We start from the raw sequence: 20,795 nt of genomic DNA, 5'->3' as shown, positions 1-20,795 counted from the left end.
TTTCTGTTGTTTTTGGATGGAATGTCCTATAAATATGAATTAAGTCCATCTTTTTTAATGTGTCATTTAAAGCTTGTGTTTCCTTATGTATTTTCATTTTGGATCTGTCCATTGGTGAAAGTGGGATGTAAAAATCCTGTACTATGATGTGTTACTGTCAATTTTCCCTTTTATGGCTGTTAGCATTTGCCTTATGTATTGATGTGCTCCTATGTTGGGTGCATAAATATTTACAATTGTTATATCTTCTTCTTGGATTGATTCCTTGATTATTACATAGTGTCCTTCTTTGCATCTTATAATAGTCTTTATTTTAAAGTCTCTTTTGTCTGATATGAGAATTGCTAGTTCAGCTTTCTTTTGCTTTCCATTTGCCTGGAATATTTTTTTCCATCCTATCACTTTCAATCTGTATGTGTCCCTAGGCCTGCAGTGGGTCTCTTGTAGACAACATATATATGAGTCTTGTTTTTGTATCCATTCAATCAGTCTATGTCTTTTGGTTGAAGCATTTAATCCAGTTACATTTAAAGTAATTATCGATATGCATGTTCCTATTACCATTTTCTTAATTGTTTCAGGTTTGTTACTGTAGGTCTTTTCCTTTTCTTGTGTTTCTTGCCTAAAGAAGTTCCTTTAGCATTTGTTGTAAAGCTGGTTTGGTGGTGCTGAATTCTCTTAGCTTTTCTTGTCTGTAAAACTTTTAATTTCTCCATCAAATCTGAATGAGATCCTTGCTGGGTAGAGTAATCTTGGTTGTAGTTTTTTCTCCTTCATCACTTTCAATATGTCCTACCACTTCCTTCTGGCTAGTAGAGTTTCTGCTGAAAGATCAGCTGTTAACCGTATGGGGATTCCCTTGTGTGTTATTTGTTGTTTTTCCCTTGCTGCTTTTAATATTTTTTTCTTTGTATTTAATTTTTGATAGTTTGATTAATATGTGTCTTGGCATGTTTCTGTTTGGATTTATCCTGTATAGGACTCTCTGTGCTTCCTGGACTTGATTAACTATTTCCTTTCCCATATTAGGGAAGTTTTCAACTACAAACCTTTCAAATATTTTCTCAGTCCCTTTCTTTTTCTCTTCTTCTTCTGGGACCCCTATAATTCTAATGTTAGTGCATTTATTGTTGTCCCAGGAGTCTCTGAGACTGTCCTCAATTCTTTTCATTCTTTTTTCTTTATTTTTCTCTGCAGTAGTTATTTCCACTCTTTTATCTTCCAGGTCACTTATCCATTCTTCTGCCTCAATTATTCTGCTATTGATTTCTTCTAGAGAATTTTTAATTTCATTTATTTTGTTGTTCATCATTGTTTGTTTGCTCTTTAGTTCTTCTAGGCCCTTGTTAAACATTTCTTTTATTTTCTCCATTCTTTTTCCAAGATTTTTGATCATCTTTATTATCATTACCTATTTTTCAGGTAGACTGCCTATTTTCTCTTCATCATTTGGTCTGCTGTGTTTTTACCTTGCCCCTTCATCTGCTGCATATTTCTCTGCCTTCTCATTTTGCTTAACTTACTGTGTTTGGGGTCTCCTTTTTGCAGCCTACAGGTTCATAGTTCTTGTTGTTTTTGGTGTCTTCCCCCAGGGGGTAATATTGATTCAGGGGCTTGTGTAGGCTTCCTGGTAGAGGGGACGGGTGCCTGTGTTCCAGTGAATTGGCCTGGTTCTTGTCTTTCTGGTTGGCAAGGCCATGTCCGGTGGTGTGTTTTGGGGTGTGTGTGAACGTAGTGTGATTTTAGACAGCCTCTCTGCTAATGGGTGGGGTTTTGTTCCTATCTTGCTAGTTGTTTGGCATAGGCAGTCCAGCACTGTAGCTTTCTGGCCATTGAGTGGATCTGGGTCTTAGCATTGAGATGGACATTTCTGGGAGAACTCTTGCCAATTGGTATTATATGGGGCTGTGAGGTCTCTCGTGGTCCAATGTCCTGAATTCGACTACCCCACCTCAGAGGCTTAGCCCTGACACCAGGCCAGATCACAAAGACCCTGTTAGCCACCTGGCTCAGAAGAAGAGGGAGAAAAAAAAAAAGAAAGAATAAATAAATAAATAAATTTTAAAAATAAAATAATTAAAATAAAAATATTATTTAAATTAAAAAAATTTATAATGTAATAAAAAAATAAAAGAGAGCAACCAAACCAATAAACAAATCCACCAATGATATCAAGCACTAAAACTATACTAACATAAACATAAAAATCTGACACGTCAGTCACATACAAAAAACCCCAAGTCTACACTTGCTCCCAAAGTCCACCACCTCAATTTTGGGATGATTCGTTGTCTATTCAAGTATTCCACAGATGCAGGGTACATCAAGTTGATTGTGGGGATTTAACCAACTGCTCCTGAGGCTGCTCAGAGAAATTTCCCGTTTTCTTCTTTGTTCACACAGCTCCTGGGGTTCAGCTTTGGTTTTGGCCCCACCTCTGCATGTAGGTCGCCTGAGGGCGTCTGTTCCCCACCCAGAGAGGATGGGGTTAAAATAGGGGCTGATTTGGGGGCTCGGGCTCACTCAGGCTGGGGCGAGGGAGGGGTACAGAATGCAGGGCCAGCCTGCAGCGGCAGAGGCCAACATGATGTTGCAACAGCCTGAGGCACGTCCTATGTTCTCCTGGGAAAGTTGTCCCTGGATCACGGGACCCTGGCAGTGGCGTGCTGCTCAGGCTGCCGGTTGTGGGGAGGTGTGGATAGTGACCTGTGCTTGCACACAGGATTCTTGGTGGCTGCAGCAACAGCGTTAGCGTTTCATTCCCGTCTCTGGTGTCCGTGGTGATAACCACGGCTCGTGCCTGTATCTGAAGCTCGTTTAGGCAGTGCTCTGAATCTCCTCTCCTCGCTCACCCCAAAACAATGGTCTCTTGCCTCTTAAGCAGTTCCAGACGTTTTCCTGGACTCCCTTCCGTTTAGCTGTGGTGCTAACCCCTTCAGGCTGTTTTCACGCAGCCAACCCTAGTTCTCTCCCTGGGATATGACCTCCGAAGCCCCGAACCTCAGCTCCCAGCCGCCACCTGCCACGGCAGGTGAGCAGACAAGCCTCGCAGGCTGGTGAGTGCTGGTCGGCACAGATCCTCTGTATGGGAATATCTCTGCTTTGCTCTCTGCACCCCTGTTCTTGTGCTCTCCTCCATGGCTCTGAATCTTCCCCACCGCCACCTCCAGTCTCCGCCAGTGAAGGGGCTTCCTAGTGTGTGGAAACTTTTCCTTCTTCACAGCTCCCTCCCAGAAGAGCAGGTCCCATCCTTATTCTTTTGTCTCTCTTTTTTTTTTTCTTTTGCTCTACCCAGGTATGTGGGGAGTTACTTGCCTTTTGGGAAGTCTGAGGTCTTCTGCCAGCGTTCAGTAGTTGTTCTGTAGGAGTTGTTCCACATGTAGATGTATTTCTGATGTATTTGTGTGGAGAAAGTTGATCTCCATGTCTTACTACTCCACAATATTGAAGCACCCCTCCCCATGATTTTAATATAGAGGTGAAGCATCAATCAGAGAAACAATGTTAATATCCAGCCAAGTATTAACAATGTTAGTATTAACAATGTTAATATCCAACATCCCATTTCATCTGTTATTTTGGCCTAATTACATATTCTGCTTTTAGGTTTCTGGACAGAGGGTTTAGAGAGGGCTCAATAGAGAATACTGAATTGAGTTTAGAAGGATATGTGGATTTGAAAAGAGAATAAGAGAGTCTCCTACTTTTCTGGTTGGAATCTCCTACTTTTCTGGGTGAAAATAGAATAAGAGAGTCTCCTACTTTTCTGGGTGGAGAAGAGCAGAGGCTTTGCTTTCAGATTGCCTGGTATGGAATTTGTGTTCCACAACATACAGGCACTGTGGTCTTGAGGAAATCCTGTAATCCTTATATGCCTCTATTTTCTATCTGTAAAATGGAAATAATAATACTGTATATCCAATAGTTTGTCATGGGAATTAAATTACTTATGCATAGCTTAGGCAAGTCTTGTCAAATAGTCAATGTCAGTGAAGTTTATTATTACTATTAGTTGTAGGAGTGGTACAGCAGAGAATAGCAGTTAAGAGTATGGGATATGAAACTTCTATAACTGGAATCCAGTAGTGGCTCTGCCATTTATTAGCTGTGTATTTTGGGACAAGATACATTGTTTGTTGTGCCTTAGTTTCCTCATCTATAAAATGGGAATGATAATTTTACCACCTTCTCCATAAAGTTTTTGTGAGGATTAAATGAGTTAATACATGTAAAGCTCTTAGAACAGTGTCTCCTGTTATTAAAGTCTTAATAATAATACATAATAATAACTGTTATTATTTTTATCTGAAGCAAAGATTTATCACTAATAATGTCAGTTAAGAAACTGAGAATATTATGATTAAGCAAAATGAAAGACAAAGATGGATAACAGGACAGTGAAAAGTTGTGGAGAATATTGAAGGGTTGGAATTTCATCCAGGGCTGAGGGAAAAGACTCTCAGCAAAGTGCTATCTGATCAAAATGATAGTTTAAGAAATTTATATGGTGGTTGTATTCATGTGCTAAGTTTGCCATAACAAAGTACCACAATCTAGATGGCTTAAAGAACAGAAATCTATTTCCTCACGGTTCTAGAAGTTAGAAGTTGGATATCAAGGTATGGGTCATATTGCTTCCTTCAGAGGGCCTTGAGGGAAGGGTCTGTGTCAGCCCCCTCTCCTTGGCTTGTAAATGGTCATCTTCTCCCTGAGTCTTCACATCATCTGCCCTCTGTGTTTATGTTTCCAAATTTCCTCTTCTTATAAGGACACTAGTCGTATTGGATTAGGGCTTACTGGATCTACTGACCTCCTTTTAACTTGATTACCTCTTTAACTGCCCTGTGTCTAAATACAGTGACAGTTCGGAAGCTGGTGGGGCTAGAACCTTCATATATAAAATTTGAGGGAGGTACAGAATTCAGCCCATAACAAAAAGTTATGTGCATATAAAGCCTAAACAAAATGTGGAGATCCTGGCATATCCTTCAGCTCTGTTATTTTAATAGCCAAGTTCTTGGATATTTTTTCAGTTAAGTAATTAGCTGAGAATGAAATTAAGGCCCATTTAGCTCATCCTGGTAAACACACTGAATTTCTCAGACACACGTGACTTCAGTGTCTGGATGTTGATGAGTACTTTGTATAAAGAGAGTAATAAGTCCCTGCTAAGATCACAACCTAATATTTAGATACACAGCAGCCCAACCAAAACAATTACAATGTGTTTATAATAAATAAATACATTTGTGAGCATCTGTGCTTGGCTTGTTCACTAGGGTTTAATGCGGCTCATTAACATAACCAGATTTAAAAATACAGAGAGAAAAGAAGGCAAATAAAAGGTTCAGCAGAATCTTTATATCAACATAGCTTTTGAACATTTGAGATGGTTTTCTCAGTTTTACTGTAGAGCTTATGCTTTTCTTTGTACTCCACTAACAGTTCCAGGAAAGTGCTAATCATTCCACTGTGAGATTATAAAAGTTTGTGAGCATTAGGTCCAATCAATAAACCTTAACACTTCTTACTTCTTCTGCTTCTTCCTCTTCTGCTCTTTTCCTAGGTCTGGTCCTAATAAGCAGTCCTTGACTACTCTAATAGTCTCTTAAAACTAGTTTTCTTGACTCTGTGCTCTCCTTAATCTCGTTAATTACATGCCCAACTACAGGATTATTCTAAACCAAATGCTTTGTCAATTCCTCACTCAGGATTCCAAATTACTACCATTTACTAAGTAAGAATCCAAACTCTTCAGTGTAGTCATCCAGGTATATCTGATCTGGTACTTCCATTCCCAGTTTTCCCCTTACTCTTCTCCTAGCTTAATGGAAGATTTATTTAAATGTTTCAAAACTCACGTTCAGGTACTTCCATCTGAAAGCCCTTTCCTTTATCTCAAGAAATGTGTTATCAACTCATTATCTTCTTACATACAAATAAGTGTTATTAATGATTTTACCTGTCTTACAAGGTCTGGCTCAAGTTAATGTCATTCTTATGAAACAAGTTTGAATCCTTCTGTGCTACAAAGGTATCGTCTGTCCTCTAAAGCCAAACCACTTGTTCATCTTCTTATTAGGAGACTTAAGCCCTTCTACTTAATTTTATAGCTATTTTTATGGACATCTAATCTTTCCATTTTAGATTACAAATGTATCCTTCAAGTCACTTTTGCATTGCACAACATATATTCTTAATTACTTATGGAATGTGTGTCACCAATATTATTTTGGCTTTTTGCATTTTCCTTTTGGTTTTTTGTATATTTCACAGTTGACTATGAACTACTTCTTTAGAAATGCTACTTAGTTATAGAATATCTTGAGTTAGTGAAACAAGGGGACAAATTCTGACCTACACTCCAGGGTCTAAAAGAGGCCAGGATGTTGATGCACGTTTCCAAGCTCTTTAAGATTTGCTTCTTCCTTTACTTAGAAGATCTTGTTTCCTTGCTGAAATCCAAAGTATCTTTCCAGTCTTAGCTCAAGTCTCCATTTTTTCATGAATATTTTTATGATCAGTGATCTAACCATATGGAAATTAATTTTGCTTCTGTTTTTACTCACATAGTTAACATAATTTCAATTACCACCAAACTGATGTTCCATAGATGAAATAGATGTGACCCCTAAGAAACAAATATTCCATAGACAAAATAGACAGGATCTTTCATTTTCAAGATCTTACAGTCTGGTAGGGAAGACCAAAAAGTAACTTCAACATCAAGCAATAGGCACATTTATTCCTCTATGATTTTACATATTTTATGTTCTTATGTATTATAATAAGTTGTTTACCTATTTTTTTTTTGGCTCCACTAATTGTAAACTCCATGAGAACAAGGAGGCAGGCTTGGGGCAAAAAAAATCAATCAAACAAGCAAGGATAAAACATAGCTTTGGAATCAGGCAGCCCACTCTAAACTTGATTCTGTTGCCTCTTTGCTAGGCTACCTTAAACACATTACTTAACTTCTCTAACATTCACTTCTCTAATCCATAGAACAACTTTAATAATATATGCTTTGTATGTTTATCTAAGTGGTATGGTATATGTGCAGCTACTAGTGAAATGTTAGATGCATGGACGCATACAGTAGGTATTTAATGAATAGTTATTGAATAAAATAATACATTCATTCCCCATTTCATTTTCACTTTCTAAAAATATACATAAATAATTGGTATAAGTGTACATAGGCCAGGTACTATGAATGCATACACATGCACGTATATGTAATTGCTTTTTCTAGAAAATTCCATCCATAGGGGTGGTAACTGCCGAATTATATTTACATATATAAATTGAGAATTACTTCAATTGCTTCATTTTTTTAGCAAAATTCTTTAAAGTCTGACTTTTGTGTTTTTAATTAATTGATATTGGAGTATAGTTGCTTTACAATGTTGTGTTAGTTTCTACTGTACAGCAAAATGAATCAGCTATACATATATCCCCTTTTTTTTTTTTTTTTTTTTTTTTTTTTTTGCTGTACACGGGCCTCTCACTGCTGTGGCCCCTCCCGTTGCAGAGCACAGGCTCAGCAACCATAGCTCACGGGTCCAGCTGCTCCGTGGCATGTGGGATCTTCCCGGACCGGGGCACGAACCCGTGTCCCCTGCATCGGCAGGCGGACTCTCAACCACTGTGCCACCAGGGAAGCCCCTATCACCTCTTTTTTGGATTTCCTTTCCATTTAGGTCACCATAGTGCATTAAGTAGAGCTCCCTGTGTTATACAATGTGTTCTCATTAGTTGTCGATTTTATACATAGTGTCAATAGTGTGTATGTGTCAATCCCAATCTCCTAGTTCCTCCCACCCCACTCCAAAGTCTGACTTCTGAAAAATATTTACTAGGCTGGCAAATTAGCTTCTTCTGCATATTAGTTTATAGTCGGAAGACCTAAGCTCGAACCTGAACTCCACCTGTTCTGATTACTACATTACACAAAATCATAAATTTTAGGGCTTTGAGAATGTCATGTAAATTGTCAGATTCTCAGCTTTCTTATTGATGAAATAGTGTATATAAAAGTGATTGATAAATTTAAGTTCTATGCAAATTATATTTTTGATATTTATATAATTTATCAAAGGCTGGGGGAAATTAAAAGAGTAATATAAATTAACGTGAATTATTGTTAAAGGTCACATGATTACAAACATTTTTAAATTTTCTTAATAGTTCATAAGAAACACAGTGTTGGTGAGGGAGGGTATATATAATTATTTAGACCAGGGCTTCCAAGGCTTCGTATTTGTTTGATCAGATAATTCTTTGGTGTGGTGTTGGGGGCTAACCTGTACACTGTAGGACATTTAGCAGACCAGATGCCCACTAGATGCCAGTAGCACCACCCTTTCCAAGTTGTGGCAATCAAAAATGTATCCAGACAGTGTAAAATGTCCCCTGCAGGGCAATATTACCCTTTGTTAAGAACCACTGATCTAGACAGTTAGCTTAAGAGTCTTCATTTGCCCCTGGATAGACTTACCCCACAGGTGATTAAAATAAATTTAAATACTTTTCACCACATAAATCAGAGAAGCACACATTTTTTGATATAGGCAAATGGTGTCATTCTGTGTGCCTAATTTCCTTTTGGATTATATCTCATGTGACAGCAAAAGGCACAGATATCATTTTGTTGACTGTTATCAAAACACAGTAATATTTATCACCAAATCAATGAACTGTTTAGACAGAGCAAGTCTGAAATGATTTAAGGTGGCATCTTTATTTTTTTTCTAACTAAAAACTACAACGATAGTTTAAGAAAAATATTTGATTATCTGTATGATATAACCTGGCTCCTAGCTTCTCTAGAGTCTAAAAACAAGCTAAAGGAGTCTATCCTAGGAACTCTGTTAGTTGTTTTTCAATTTATCATTTTGCTGATCTTGAAGAATAATTCTAAATTCAAGTCTGGTAATCACCGATACAAAAATAAACTATTGTACTCAACCGGACAAACAAACATTTTTATGACAGTATGTTTTCTTTTGTTTATAATTTTTTGCAATTTTCTTTTTGTTGAACTTATCTAGAGGAAAGAGTAAAAGACATTTTCTTTTGAAGGTAATATTACTGATGTCTTCTAAAACACCAATATGTGTGTATACTCAACTACGAGGGCAAACTCTTCCTCTATATTAACTTGAAATACCAGCTCTCTAACTGGTTACTGACAAATTTATTTTTGTACCTTTGATCACTCCCATAAACTCCAGGCTTATATACCCACCTGCCTACTTATCACTTGTATTTGGACACAAATAGGCATCTCACAATCAAGTCTAAACTGGCCCTCTGATCTTCCCCCTCAACCTGAACTTCTACAAGTCTTCCTTATCCCAGCAAATGGCAAGTCCACCCTTCCAGTTACTCAGACCCCAAGTTCTGGAGTTCTCTTTGACTCCCCTCTTTCACCTATACTTTACTTCTAATCATCCGCAGATTATTTCCCCTCCATCTTTAGAATATATGCAGAATTCATCTACTTCTCACAACCTGACTGCTAATATCTTGGTCTGATCCAATCTACTGCCATCTCTCGCTTGAATTATAATCCACAGGCTTCTTACTGATCTCACTGATTCCACTCTTGCCCTTCTGCAGTCTTTTCACAACACGAAGTCAGAATGATGCTCTTCAGGTAAATCAGTGACACCTACATGACTCAGAGTAAAAGCCACAGTGTTACTCTGGCCATAAAGACTCTGTACAATATTCTCCATGTGTTTTTCCCTTTCTCAAGTCCCCGCCTTACCTCTTGACTGTTCATACTCTACTCTCACTTGCTCTTTCCACTCCAGCCACGTTGACCTCTTTGCTGTCCCTTACACACCCCAAGTACACGCTTGTCTCTGACCTTTGCATTTATCGTTCCTCTGCCTCATATTTCCCCCATCCCACCATCTGTAGACATTCCCATGACTTGCTTTCTCCCCTTACTGAAACCTTTCCCCCAACGTCACCTTATTAGTGGAGTTTTCGCTGACCAACCTGTATAAAATGACAAATGTCACTCCCTAGCAAGGCCTTCCCTAACTTCTTGTCTTCATTATTTTTTCCCCATCTGGAGGTGTATATTTCACTGTAGTTTGAATCAGTGTAGTTTGTAGTTTAAGATAATATAATTATCAAATAATACATATTGTTACACTACTATTAACTAGACTTAGCTATATCAGTGTTTTTTTCAATTGTGTTAAATGTATACTTGTAAAGAAAATTGCTGCAAACCTCTTTATCTCCCTCCCATGTATAGATATAGATATAGATATATAGATGTTTGTTTATTGTCTTCTTCCACACCTAGATGGGAGTTCCACAATTTCAGGGACTTTCATCTCTCTTGTTAACTAATACATCCGCAGCTCCTGGCAAGGAGCCTGACAATAATGGGTCTCCATAAATATTGTTGAGCGAATATGTTACACACTTGAGTTAAAAAATGAGAGCAGTTTAAAATAAATGAGAGTAGTTCCTGCTCTTGTCCTGGAGAGAGACATTTAAAGAAATGATCATGCAAAGAATCATCTGAAAGAAGTATGGCTGGGAGGAGGATGAGATTGTTGAAGAAAATGATCAAAAGTTGAGGATGACTTTACAATGTAGGTAGCATTTGAGCTGAATAAGTATTAAATGGCATTTACTAGGTGAGGAAGATGAGAGTGTAAGACAGGCCAATGAAAACAACAGAAACAAAGGTATGGATGTCTGAAAACACAAGACGTATTCAAGGGACACTGAACAGGTGTGACTACGTAGAGACTAAGATAATTAGAAAAGCAAGAAGAAGATGAGGCAAGAGATGGTAACTTGGAGCTGGCTTGGAAATAAAATAATTTTCTCAAATTCTAAAATTCATAATTTTTAGATTGCAGGATTCATAATCTTCAGTAATTAGATCTCATTTTCCCAAGCCTCTAGCTTGTCTATATTAGGGGAAAATTGTATAGCAGCAAGTTGATTTAAAGTATTCGTTATTATTCTTAGCAAAAGAAATACTCCTGACTCGCACTAATACTCTATATAAATATAAATAATGGTGTTATATCCTCTGCCAATGTATCTTAAAAAATGAGGATTATGGATTTAGAGTACTAGGTGGAATTGAGAAAAGAGTTGTTACCACAGGCATGGGTTACTTTCATATTCTTTCCTCATAGTGCTTCTGGAGAAAAGGCGTATTTCCATGCTAATTTTCTTTTTGCACTTCCTCTTTGCTTATCTATCTCCCCAACATACAGGCAACTCAAAAGTAGTACCCAGCACATACACAAAGCTTTTAATAAAATTTGTTGGTCTGTTTGAAGTTGGCATGCAGTGTAACCATATCTGCATACACATACCTACAAATTTTCTGGTATTTGGTAATTCTTACTGTGTTTAATACACTGAACTAAGTTCTGTTAAGAATGCAAGTTCTATTAATGAAGGAAGGAAGGAGAGGGAGGGAAAGAGGGAGGGAGGGAGAGAAAGTGGAAAGAAGTAATTGGATGCCCTCTCTTCATTCAAAAAATTTGGTTGTAGAGAGCCTATGATGGGGTAAATCCATTAATGTGTCTTGCTTCATACAACTATCCAATATTCCTTCTTTTTAAAAAGTTGTATCATCAGAAATCTGAATAATTTACCCAGGAATCTGAATAATTTTTTGTGGATCTGGTATATGATGAGAAGACAAAAAGTTTCCATTAGGTACCAATTTGATATAGGATATCTTCTTAAACCTGTTAATATCATTTTTTTTTAATTAAGGAGGACAGACTTCACAGCCTAGGACTTCATGGTAAGCATCAGGAACCTCATCGGTCAATAAGAGGAGAAGGAGCTTATTAAAACACAGAAAAGCGTTACTCCTAAAATTCTTCAATGCCTAATTAGGTCTTCACTCTCAAGAAGTTTGCAAGTTAATTTGAAAAGTAGATATATAAAGGAAAAATCAACTAGCAATATGTGTCTAGCAGTAAATGTGAGATGCTGTTAAATAGATTACAGGTAAGAGATACACCCTTCAGTGGGTTAAATGAAGGAGAATTAATAGGGGAGGCAAGACTAAAACTAAGCTCCAAAAGGCAGGTAGACATATTTAGGGAGAGAAAGTCTTTGCTGGAATAGGCATGTAAATAATAATAATAATAGCTTCTGCTTCTACCATGTATTTTACCTGGTGATATTCTGATCATGGTGCTAAAGTGCTTTATGTTCATTATCTCATTAAATTCTTATAACAAGCCTTTAGGGTAAAGGATGGAAGTTAAAGATAAGGAACCTAAATCTTAGTGATTACAAGTGTCTCTCCAATGGACATAGATGCAAACTAGAGTCTATCTGGTTCCATATACTATTAGATTAAGCATTAAGCTGTTCTGTTCAAGTGAAGAGTTTGCTTTAATAAGAAATGGAATATACACCTGGAGATATACTTTGGAGCAGACCCTAAATACCAGTTTAAAGAGTTGGTGCATGTGTGCTTTTGGTCTTTTTCCTATAGAAATGGGAACATTCTGGAAGTTTTCAGTAGGGAGGACTTATGACTTTTATATATATTACTCTGAGTTCACTATGTAAGAGGCCGGGTGAACTAAAAGCAGAAGCCCAATTGAGAGTGCAGTGGAAATGGATAGGAAAAGAAAGATGTGAAAAGAAAGATGTAAAAAGAAAATGGACAGGGATGTTTTATACCTAAGACTCTCCTTAACTCTGAACTGACTTTAATTTTCAAAAAAAAATATCAGAAATCCAAGTTGCAAAGATTTTTAAAATTCTAGGTTTGGAAATCTATAGTTATAAAATATACATCTATTTTGATAGAGTAAGTAAAAACAGACAGGAGCTTAATCCATGGTGCAGTGGAAAATTTGTTAACAGGAGCCCCCCAAAAGTAGAAAAAGTCAGAAAAGATTGGAAAGAGAAGTATATCAGACACAGAGGTGGCTCATACCAGCAATATCATCTGGAAACCAGACACAACAGCACAACACCATATTCCATCTATAGAAAATGAATACAACTGAAGGAGGGAGCAACAGGGCTACAACCAACTAGGCCAGGTGAGCGGGCAGCCTTCTCCCAAGCAGAGCACTGAATGCAGTAAGGAAAAAACTTTCACAATTGCTCAAGAAGCAAGACTATTCCTAAGCCTTGTTTTCCAGGACCATGATGATCATTTGCTGCTAGCCATTCCAAGGTTGGAGCTGGGCAGTTTGCACAGGGCTGGAGACTGATTCAACATTCCCTGGGAGGGACCAGGAAAGAGCAGATAGGATGTCTGGATTACATCCTTAGCTGTATCTAAGCTTGAATCCCATTAACTAAGTAGCCCCAAATTTTATAATGATATCGCTCTGAACTTAAAAGACATTTCACAGTGTCTACATTTCTACATAAGTCTCAATATAGTTTCTACTAAATAGGGTATTAGTGATTTGTTTAGTTATGTTTTTTTAAGGAGATAGTCAACCTCATTTCTGGGCTGAGGAGTGACTTCACTTACTAAAAACTATATCCCATTTGTTTCCAGCCACAGTCCCATTTCTCCTGCACTGAAATCTAATGTTTTAAGGTAAAATATTTTCTATTAAATTTGATAGGTTTAAGTAAAACTACATGACATGCTTCCATCAAAGGAAATGAAAATCATTCTTCAAAGCTGAATCAATTTACAATTGTGACAGATGATGTTTCGAATATAGCTGTGATTCAACAATGGCACTTTGATGTCTTAGAAATAATTGCCATAGGAGCAATTTTCTATTTTAAACCATGTTCCACTTTCAGTCTGTTTCTTCATAATAGGAACTCTCTACAGGATCGCTTATTCTTGTAGTTTTTATTTTGCTAACTACTTTGTAACATAAATAAAAATCTGCTTGTTATGAAAAATTTCTGGTTTTATAATAGAAAATGTTTTTTCATGTTTATATTGGAAAAAATCTATTCTTCCTTTGAGCAATTAGTGTATATTGATACATAATTTATCATATAGATTATATCATATGTCTTAGTTGACAACTACCTCTATTTCAAGCAAACATATATTGCCTTTAGTTTTTAACTACTTAGAAAAAAACTCTGAAGACTAAAGAATCAATCAAACTAAACACTCAATTTCTTCAGGAATATCCAAGCCAAGTTTATTATAAACTTGAAAGGAAAAGTGACAGAAAAGAATAATAGACTGAAATCAGGATCTTTACCCCAGATATTGAAGCATAGCTCTCTGCTGAGACATGGATACCCAAAAACTCACCTAATGAATGCTCATAGACAGGTTTAGCTCTTCTAGATTTATAGCTTTAAAAATCTTTGATCTCATTATTGAGGGCTCATGACAAAGTTTCCAGTGATTCTCAAAGAAATGAGAAAATAAGAACAGTGCAGTGAATTTTTCATAAACATCAACATACTTCATTGAAAGGATTGTCCTTAAAATAGGAAACTGACCTTATCTTATCATTGATAGTAGAATGTTTGTTGTGTTTAACATCCTTATTTGCCAAATTAAAAGTAGTCAACCTTGTGTTAGTTCCATTTTTAGATAGTCCCATTAAACACTCAAAACCTGGAAAACGAGCCACGACTGTAGAAAATATCAGTGGAGACTTCAGTGAATTTCCTTTCCTTCGAAGCCCCAGGGCTTAAAAAGAGGCACACACACAACCCATTGCTGCAGTTTTTAATAAAGAAAGTAGCGAAAGTACAGCAAGTTGGAGAGAGTTCTCTAGCATTTAAGACACTTCTTTAGAGGACAAATGTTATGTCTTGGTTTCAATCAGTCACTAAGGAACTGGATTAAAAATATCACTGAAATATACATTACAACATAGTCCTCAAAGCAGTATCATAGTTCTCAAAGCATACCTGTCATGATTTAATCATTCCTCAATCTGAATCTGTCTTACAGTACAGATTTACTCTACCATTTGCACTGAATTTAGTATCTTTAGTTAGTGTATAAAACATTTCTAGATTCCTCTATCCCATTGCATAACTTTCAGTGAAAAGATTTAGTATCAAATGTTCACATCGCTGGGAATCACTGCTTGTAATTGGCAAAGTCATCCAGTATTGCAAGATCACTGGAAGCAATGAGAAACAGATAAGATTGAAAAGTATCCTATGTAATGTGACACAGTCCTGAGAAAACATGGGGTGTCTGTGAGTTGTGCTTAAGTGGGTCGTGGTGCATTTGACATTCTGTTGCATTCTTTCCCTTTTCCCCTTTCCAGTGAAATCAGATGAATTACAGACAATCAAGAAAGAATTAACCCAGATCAAAACTAAAATTGACTCCTTGTTAGGGCGCCTGGAGAAGATTGAGAAGCAGCAGAAGGCGGAGGCAGGTAAGTGAAAAAGATCTGTGGCCACAGACATGTCAGAATTAAACCATTGAAACAGTGTCAATCACGGAGACAGCACAGGCCCAGAGGGATACTGGCTGAGTTTAATAGAGTTTAGTACATTTACATGAATACAGTCTTTAAGCTTAGACTTGCAATGATGGAATCTGATTTTTAACTTTTTAGAGAAGGTGAGCCAATTTGCCTAAAATTCATATTTTTAAAAAGAAGGGAAAAAAGGAAAAGTATTTTGATGCTAATAATAAGTAACAAGTGGATCATAATTAAAAGTTTACATCTCAATATCAAGTAACCTTTAAGAAAATTAAATCAATTAATGAAATGTTCTATTGGGCTAAAATTATATTCATATTTCATTAAATTAACTGCAGCAAAATTTAACAGATTTCAAAAACCATGATTATAAAGACTCACTCTTGCATTGCTGCAACTCTGCAAAATTCAGAACCCATTTGCAGGATCTCAGTATCAACGGTATGCCTGGCCACCCAAGGCCACATCATTTGACTTACTTCTTTAACTTAATGTACTCTCTCTTTGAATTATCTTCCCTGACCCTCATTCCATGCTAATAAAACGCTAATACCCTTTTATATGGCAACGGACAGTTTTAAAATCATACACTATGAGTACTGGCATAAACTTAGAGATGAGCTAGTTCATAATTTGCAAATTGTATTCTGCAGGGTCTTTGATGCCTCAGAGGCTCCTTGGAGATGAGATGAGTGCTGGAAGAACACCCAGGAGGCAAATGAACTCATGCCTCCTCCAAACCCAGCCTTTGCTGCAAACAGTGTAGTTCTACCTGTATATGTTTTATATATTGAGATTCAACATAAGACTTCATTTGCTAAAAGGGCTTCACTTTTTCAAAAATAAACAATACAGTTTTGAAAACCATTGATCAAATCCAACCTCTGCATTTTACAGAGGAGAAAATGAAGGTTCAAGGAGGTAAACTGACTTTTCCATAGCCACATAAATAGTTTGTGATAGACCTAGGTTTCAAACCCAGGTCTTGTGAGTGAAAGCACTGCCCTTTCCAATGTTATAGGAACATTGGAACAATCTCAGGTTCCACCCATGGGCTGGTCCCAGGATTTCCCTGAAGTGAGGCTACCTGGGTAACAACTAACTGATGAGAACCACTTGGGATCTAGGGCCACTGAGTTACAACAAAGAGGAACCTGCCTGTTTGTTGACTGTATCACTGGGGAGATGACTAGAGCTTACCTTCTGGTAATGAGGCATGCAGGGTTCAAGACTGAAAAGAAGCCAGCAGTGAGGTAGTGTTACAACATAATGGGTGACAGAAATATACTGTGGTTCAAATCCTCACAACTTCTTAACCTCAGTTTTCTCATTTATAAAATGAGAACAGTAATGGCTACCTGGCAACGTGAGAAATGAGAAAAGTAGCGCATGTAAGTTGTATAGTACAGTAACTAACATAGAGTAAAGGCTCAATAATTGGTGCTATTTTGTCTTGTTAGTAACATAAACATATATAGGCAAACGAATATTTCCTACTACTATCATGCAGCCTATTTCTAAAACAATAAACCATATACCTAGCACATGGTAGATTCTCATTAACTTTTGGTAAGTTAATGTGCATTAGAAGTGGTAGATAAATAATAGATAAAATAGGCTCATTTTTATTAAAAACTTCTGTTATATTTTCTATTGAGAAAAAATATGCTGCCTACACTTCTTAATAGAGAAATTTAGATTTTAGAAAGTTTTTTATATGCTGTCTATGGCACTAATCTAAAGTGTTGCTGGAATTGAAATACCCTGTGATGTTGCCTAAATCAATATTTCCCTTTGAGGAACTTCTGTGAAATTCATTATTATGTAAAACAACCCTTACAGCAAAGGACTTTGATAACCAATTTGCTCTTCAGTTTAAAGGATTATGAAGAACTCATTTAAATATAAATCACCTCAACGAGAAAAATGTGATCCTTATTCCATCATATTATAATTTCCAGTTTCCTGCAATGAATAATACCTTCCACATATCTTCTTAGAAGATCATCTATAAACAAGACACTAAAATTCAAAGCTTGCATTTTCTTTTCATGAAAGGCTGTCACCTTATTTCTGTACATGCTTAAACTTTCCCAGTCATGAGACAGTTATTTTTAAAATGATAGGCTTAGGCCTTTGATATTTATGTCTTTCTTACTTGAACATGTCAGGAAGAAAGTGGAATTATTTAATTTGTAATTTCAGTTTTGTAGTAATTGTCTCCTGAACAGTATTCATATTTATGGAGATAAGATGATCATTTTCTATATTTTCTTTATGAAAAGAAAGCAGGGCTGTATGGAGTCAATACTACATTATGGAAAGTGGAGAGAAATACATTAAAATTCTTTTTAATTGCTCAGTACTTCCTTATTAACTTTAAGGAGACACCCATTTTAATGTTTATTTGGTTGCAAGCCAATTATACGGTAGTTAACATTTATTCTTCATTATTGCTCTTTTATACATCTCTCATTCTCAGTTTACTCTTAGTCATTTGATGATGAAAGTTTCCAGCATAGAATAGTGGCAGGAAGGAGATGGAGGGTTACAAACAGAATAAAGCCACACAGCATGGAGCTTGTCCTGAGTTCAAGTTTCATAGGATCACTTTTTTTCTTTTTCATTTGAAGTGAATTCCTAAGCTATCAGGAATAATTGTAACGAGGTATAATGACATAATTTTGGATTCTCTGTACCTTAAATTACTGTTAATAGATGTTTGCATGGCATCCTGTCTCTTCCTTTGATGTTGTAAACTTCCTCAGAACAAGGTCATGTTTTCTCTAACTTTTATGACTTTTCCAACACCATGTACTATGCACTGGACACGATTTAGCAGGTCATTTAACTCTTCTAGGTCTCAAGCCCCTCAAATATAAAGTAGAGGAAGGGACTATGGCCTCAAGCATATATTCCAGCTTTTAAATAATGATTAGTATGAATCTACCCTGCATATGTTATTTTTTCCTATTTGAATAATTCAAATAACATTACTTTGGGTTATGGTGACTATAGATTATTGAAAACAATAAATAACACATATCAATTTAGCCTACAATTGTGCCTCATTCCTAGATAATTCTTTTAAAAGAGAATCGTAAATTGCCACATATGAAGACCACAATTTATATGTGGTTTACACAGTGATGTAAAATGACCATAAAGGGTGAAAGGAGTGAGAAGGAAAACTAAAGACTGAGTATCGTACAATGAGCAATGACATCTTTTAAAAAATCAAATTTCAGGCAAAGACTCTGTGATATGAAAAGGCAATTAGGCATTCTTTAATTCAACTTTATTCTCAGTGATGTGCTTCCTATATGACCAGCCAAACTCACTTGGACAATTCCAATGAGATTAGCCAACCTACCCTATCCATTAGACCTAACCACTAGAGATGTCACACATCAGTCCCATCAGGATAATTTCATCCTGCCTATATGTTTGGTAAAAGATACAGATTTTTTTTAATAAATTAATGTCCAAGAATTAGAATGTTACAGATAAATGTCAAGATATATAACTTCTTTTGAAAAATTGGAATCTTTCAATACTGCTGCCATATTATACATGACATGCACTTTTCAGTTTGCTAATATCTTTATCCAGCCAATTCATACATTTATGTTACTTGCTTGGTCCTTGATCATATTTGTGTCTCATACTCCTATGGTAAGTTCTCTTTATATGGAGCCAAAATGGACTTTGCTTTCACTTGCTTCAGTTACTCTTTTTATGTCCCATGAAACCAAGCTTAATATCTAATCCCTTGTGGATGTATCAGCCAATTAAATATATAAAAGAGCTGTAGTATTCTCATCCTTCCAAAACTTTTGAATAGAGTCAACATAATTGGCCCATAGATGCTCAACTTAGCTGCATTCAAATCTTGGTCAAAGCATCTTTGATGTCTTCTTTTCTCTAGATGAATATCAGTAATTTCTTCAGCTGCTTCTCATGTCATTTAGTTTTGCATCTTGAAAGATTGTCATCTCTCTTCTCTAGTCACTGTATAGTTTGTCAACTACAGAGTGTGGTACTCAGAATGGAAGACATTGCTCCAGATGATCTGACTGTTGCCACCTATAACGTGGCTACTAGTTCTGTCCTGAATACCTAACTGCTATCTTACACTTTGTATTAGAATGGTGATGTGTCTGGTTACAGATGTTGGACTGAACACATGAATTGAGCTCTGCTCCCTCCTTAATCTGCATTAAAATAATGACAGGTTTAAAAAATGAAAATCCCTAGGCATAAAGAAAATGGGAACAAAATTTTAGAAGCTAAAGAGTAGATGGAGAAGTGTACCTGACTTATCACATCCTAGAAATAAGTCCAGTTTTAACCACAGAACTCCAAAAGTCTCAGAATCAAAGCCATTATATTCCTCTGGAAAAGAGGGTATAAATGGCTGAAAGTCTGTTAAAGAAACAGATTCCTGTGTTACCATTCCCAACTGTCCCTGGCCCACTAGAAGCCTTGAGAAGTTTCCTCTAGAAAAGCTAAAACAGCATATCTCAGGACTAATAAACAAATTTGAGAGCAGCTAAAAACAGGGAGAAAAGCAGAAGTTTGCACAATTACTACAGAAATTCCAAGCATTCTTCTCCCCTTCAGCTGCCAGACTACTGGAAAGACACTAGGAGAGGTTTTATTTGGGAATATGAGCAGCTGAAGAGAAAAGATTTAAAGATGTTGGCATGGATGCCACCCAAAGAAATAGTCAACAAGATCACCCTGCAGAAATGATATCCCCTTATACTTACAAAACTTCCCATCCATATTTTAATACCCCACTGTTAATACAAAGAGACAAGATTCACCAGATGGCAGAAAACATTTAATGTAAAAATCAAATACCAAAAAAAAGAAGAGAAAAATAATTAAAAATTGGAGGAAACAGATTGTGCAGGAAGAATAAAACTTCAAAATAAAAATAAAAATAAAAAATACCAAACCACTGATTAATACCCTAAGAAAGAAAGGGAAGGTATTGCATTCATGAAATAAGAACACAAGACTAAAACTCAGTATTTAAAGGTCAGATAAAAGAGCTTTTAGAAATTAACATAAGATAGCACAAATAAACAGGATTGAAAGACAAAATTGGGGAAACTCTCCCAGACAATACAGAAGAAAATTCAGGTGGAAAATCAGAAGGGAAGGATATGAAAGTTACTGGATGACTATCTGAAAAACAGGGTTTCAGAAAGAAAGAGAAGGAACATCCAAAAACAATTTTTTTGGGGGAAAAAATAACCAAAACTGAAGAACATAGTTAACAAGATTGAAAGGATCCACTGAGTACCTGAAACAGGGCATGAAAACAGATGTGCTTCAAAGCATAAAACTTTGATATTTCATAACATGGGGGCAAAG

The 20,795-nt window shown here is 36.4% G+C and overlaps 1 protein-coding gene across 1 annotated transcript in view; it reads left to right on the top strand.

Moving 5' to 3' along the window:
* The window catches only part of RALYL (RALY RNA binding protein like), a gene marked incomplete at its 3' end in the record, with an annotated part of 509,450 nt that overhangs the window by 428,774 nt on the left and 59,881 nt on the right, over nt 1-20,795 (top strand). Inside the window, exon 6 of the mRNA XM_082674672.1 lies at nt 15,246-15,359. Within this exon, the coding sequence (XP_082530798.1) occupies nt 15,246-15,359 (114 nt within the window). The remainder of the gene's footprint in view (nt 1-15,245; nt 15,360-20,795) is intronic.

Source organism: Grampus griseus (assembly GCF_964374135.1).
Source record: "Grampus griseus genome assembly, chromosome: 17".
In the NCBI taxonomy this organism is placed as follows: Eukaryota; Metazoa; Chordata; class Mammalia; order Artiodactyla; family Delphinidae; genus Grampus; species Grampus griseus.
This window is presented reverse-complemented; position numbering and strand designations above follow the sequence as displayed.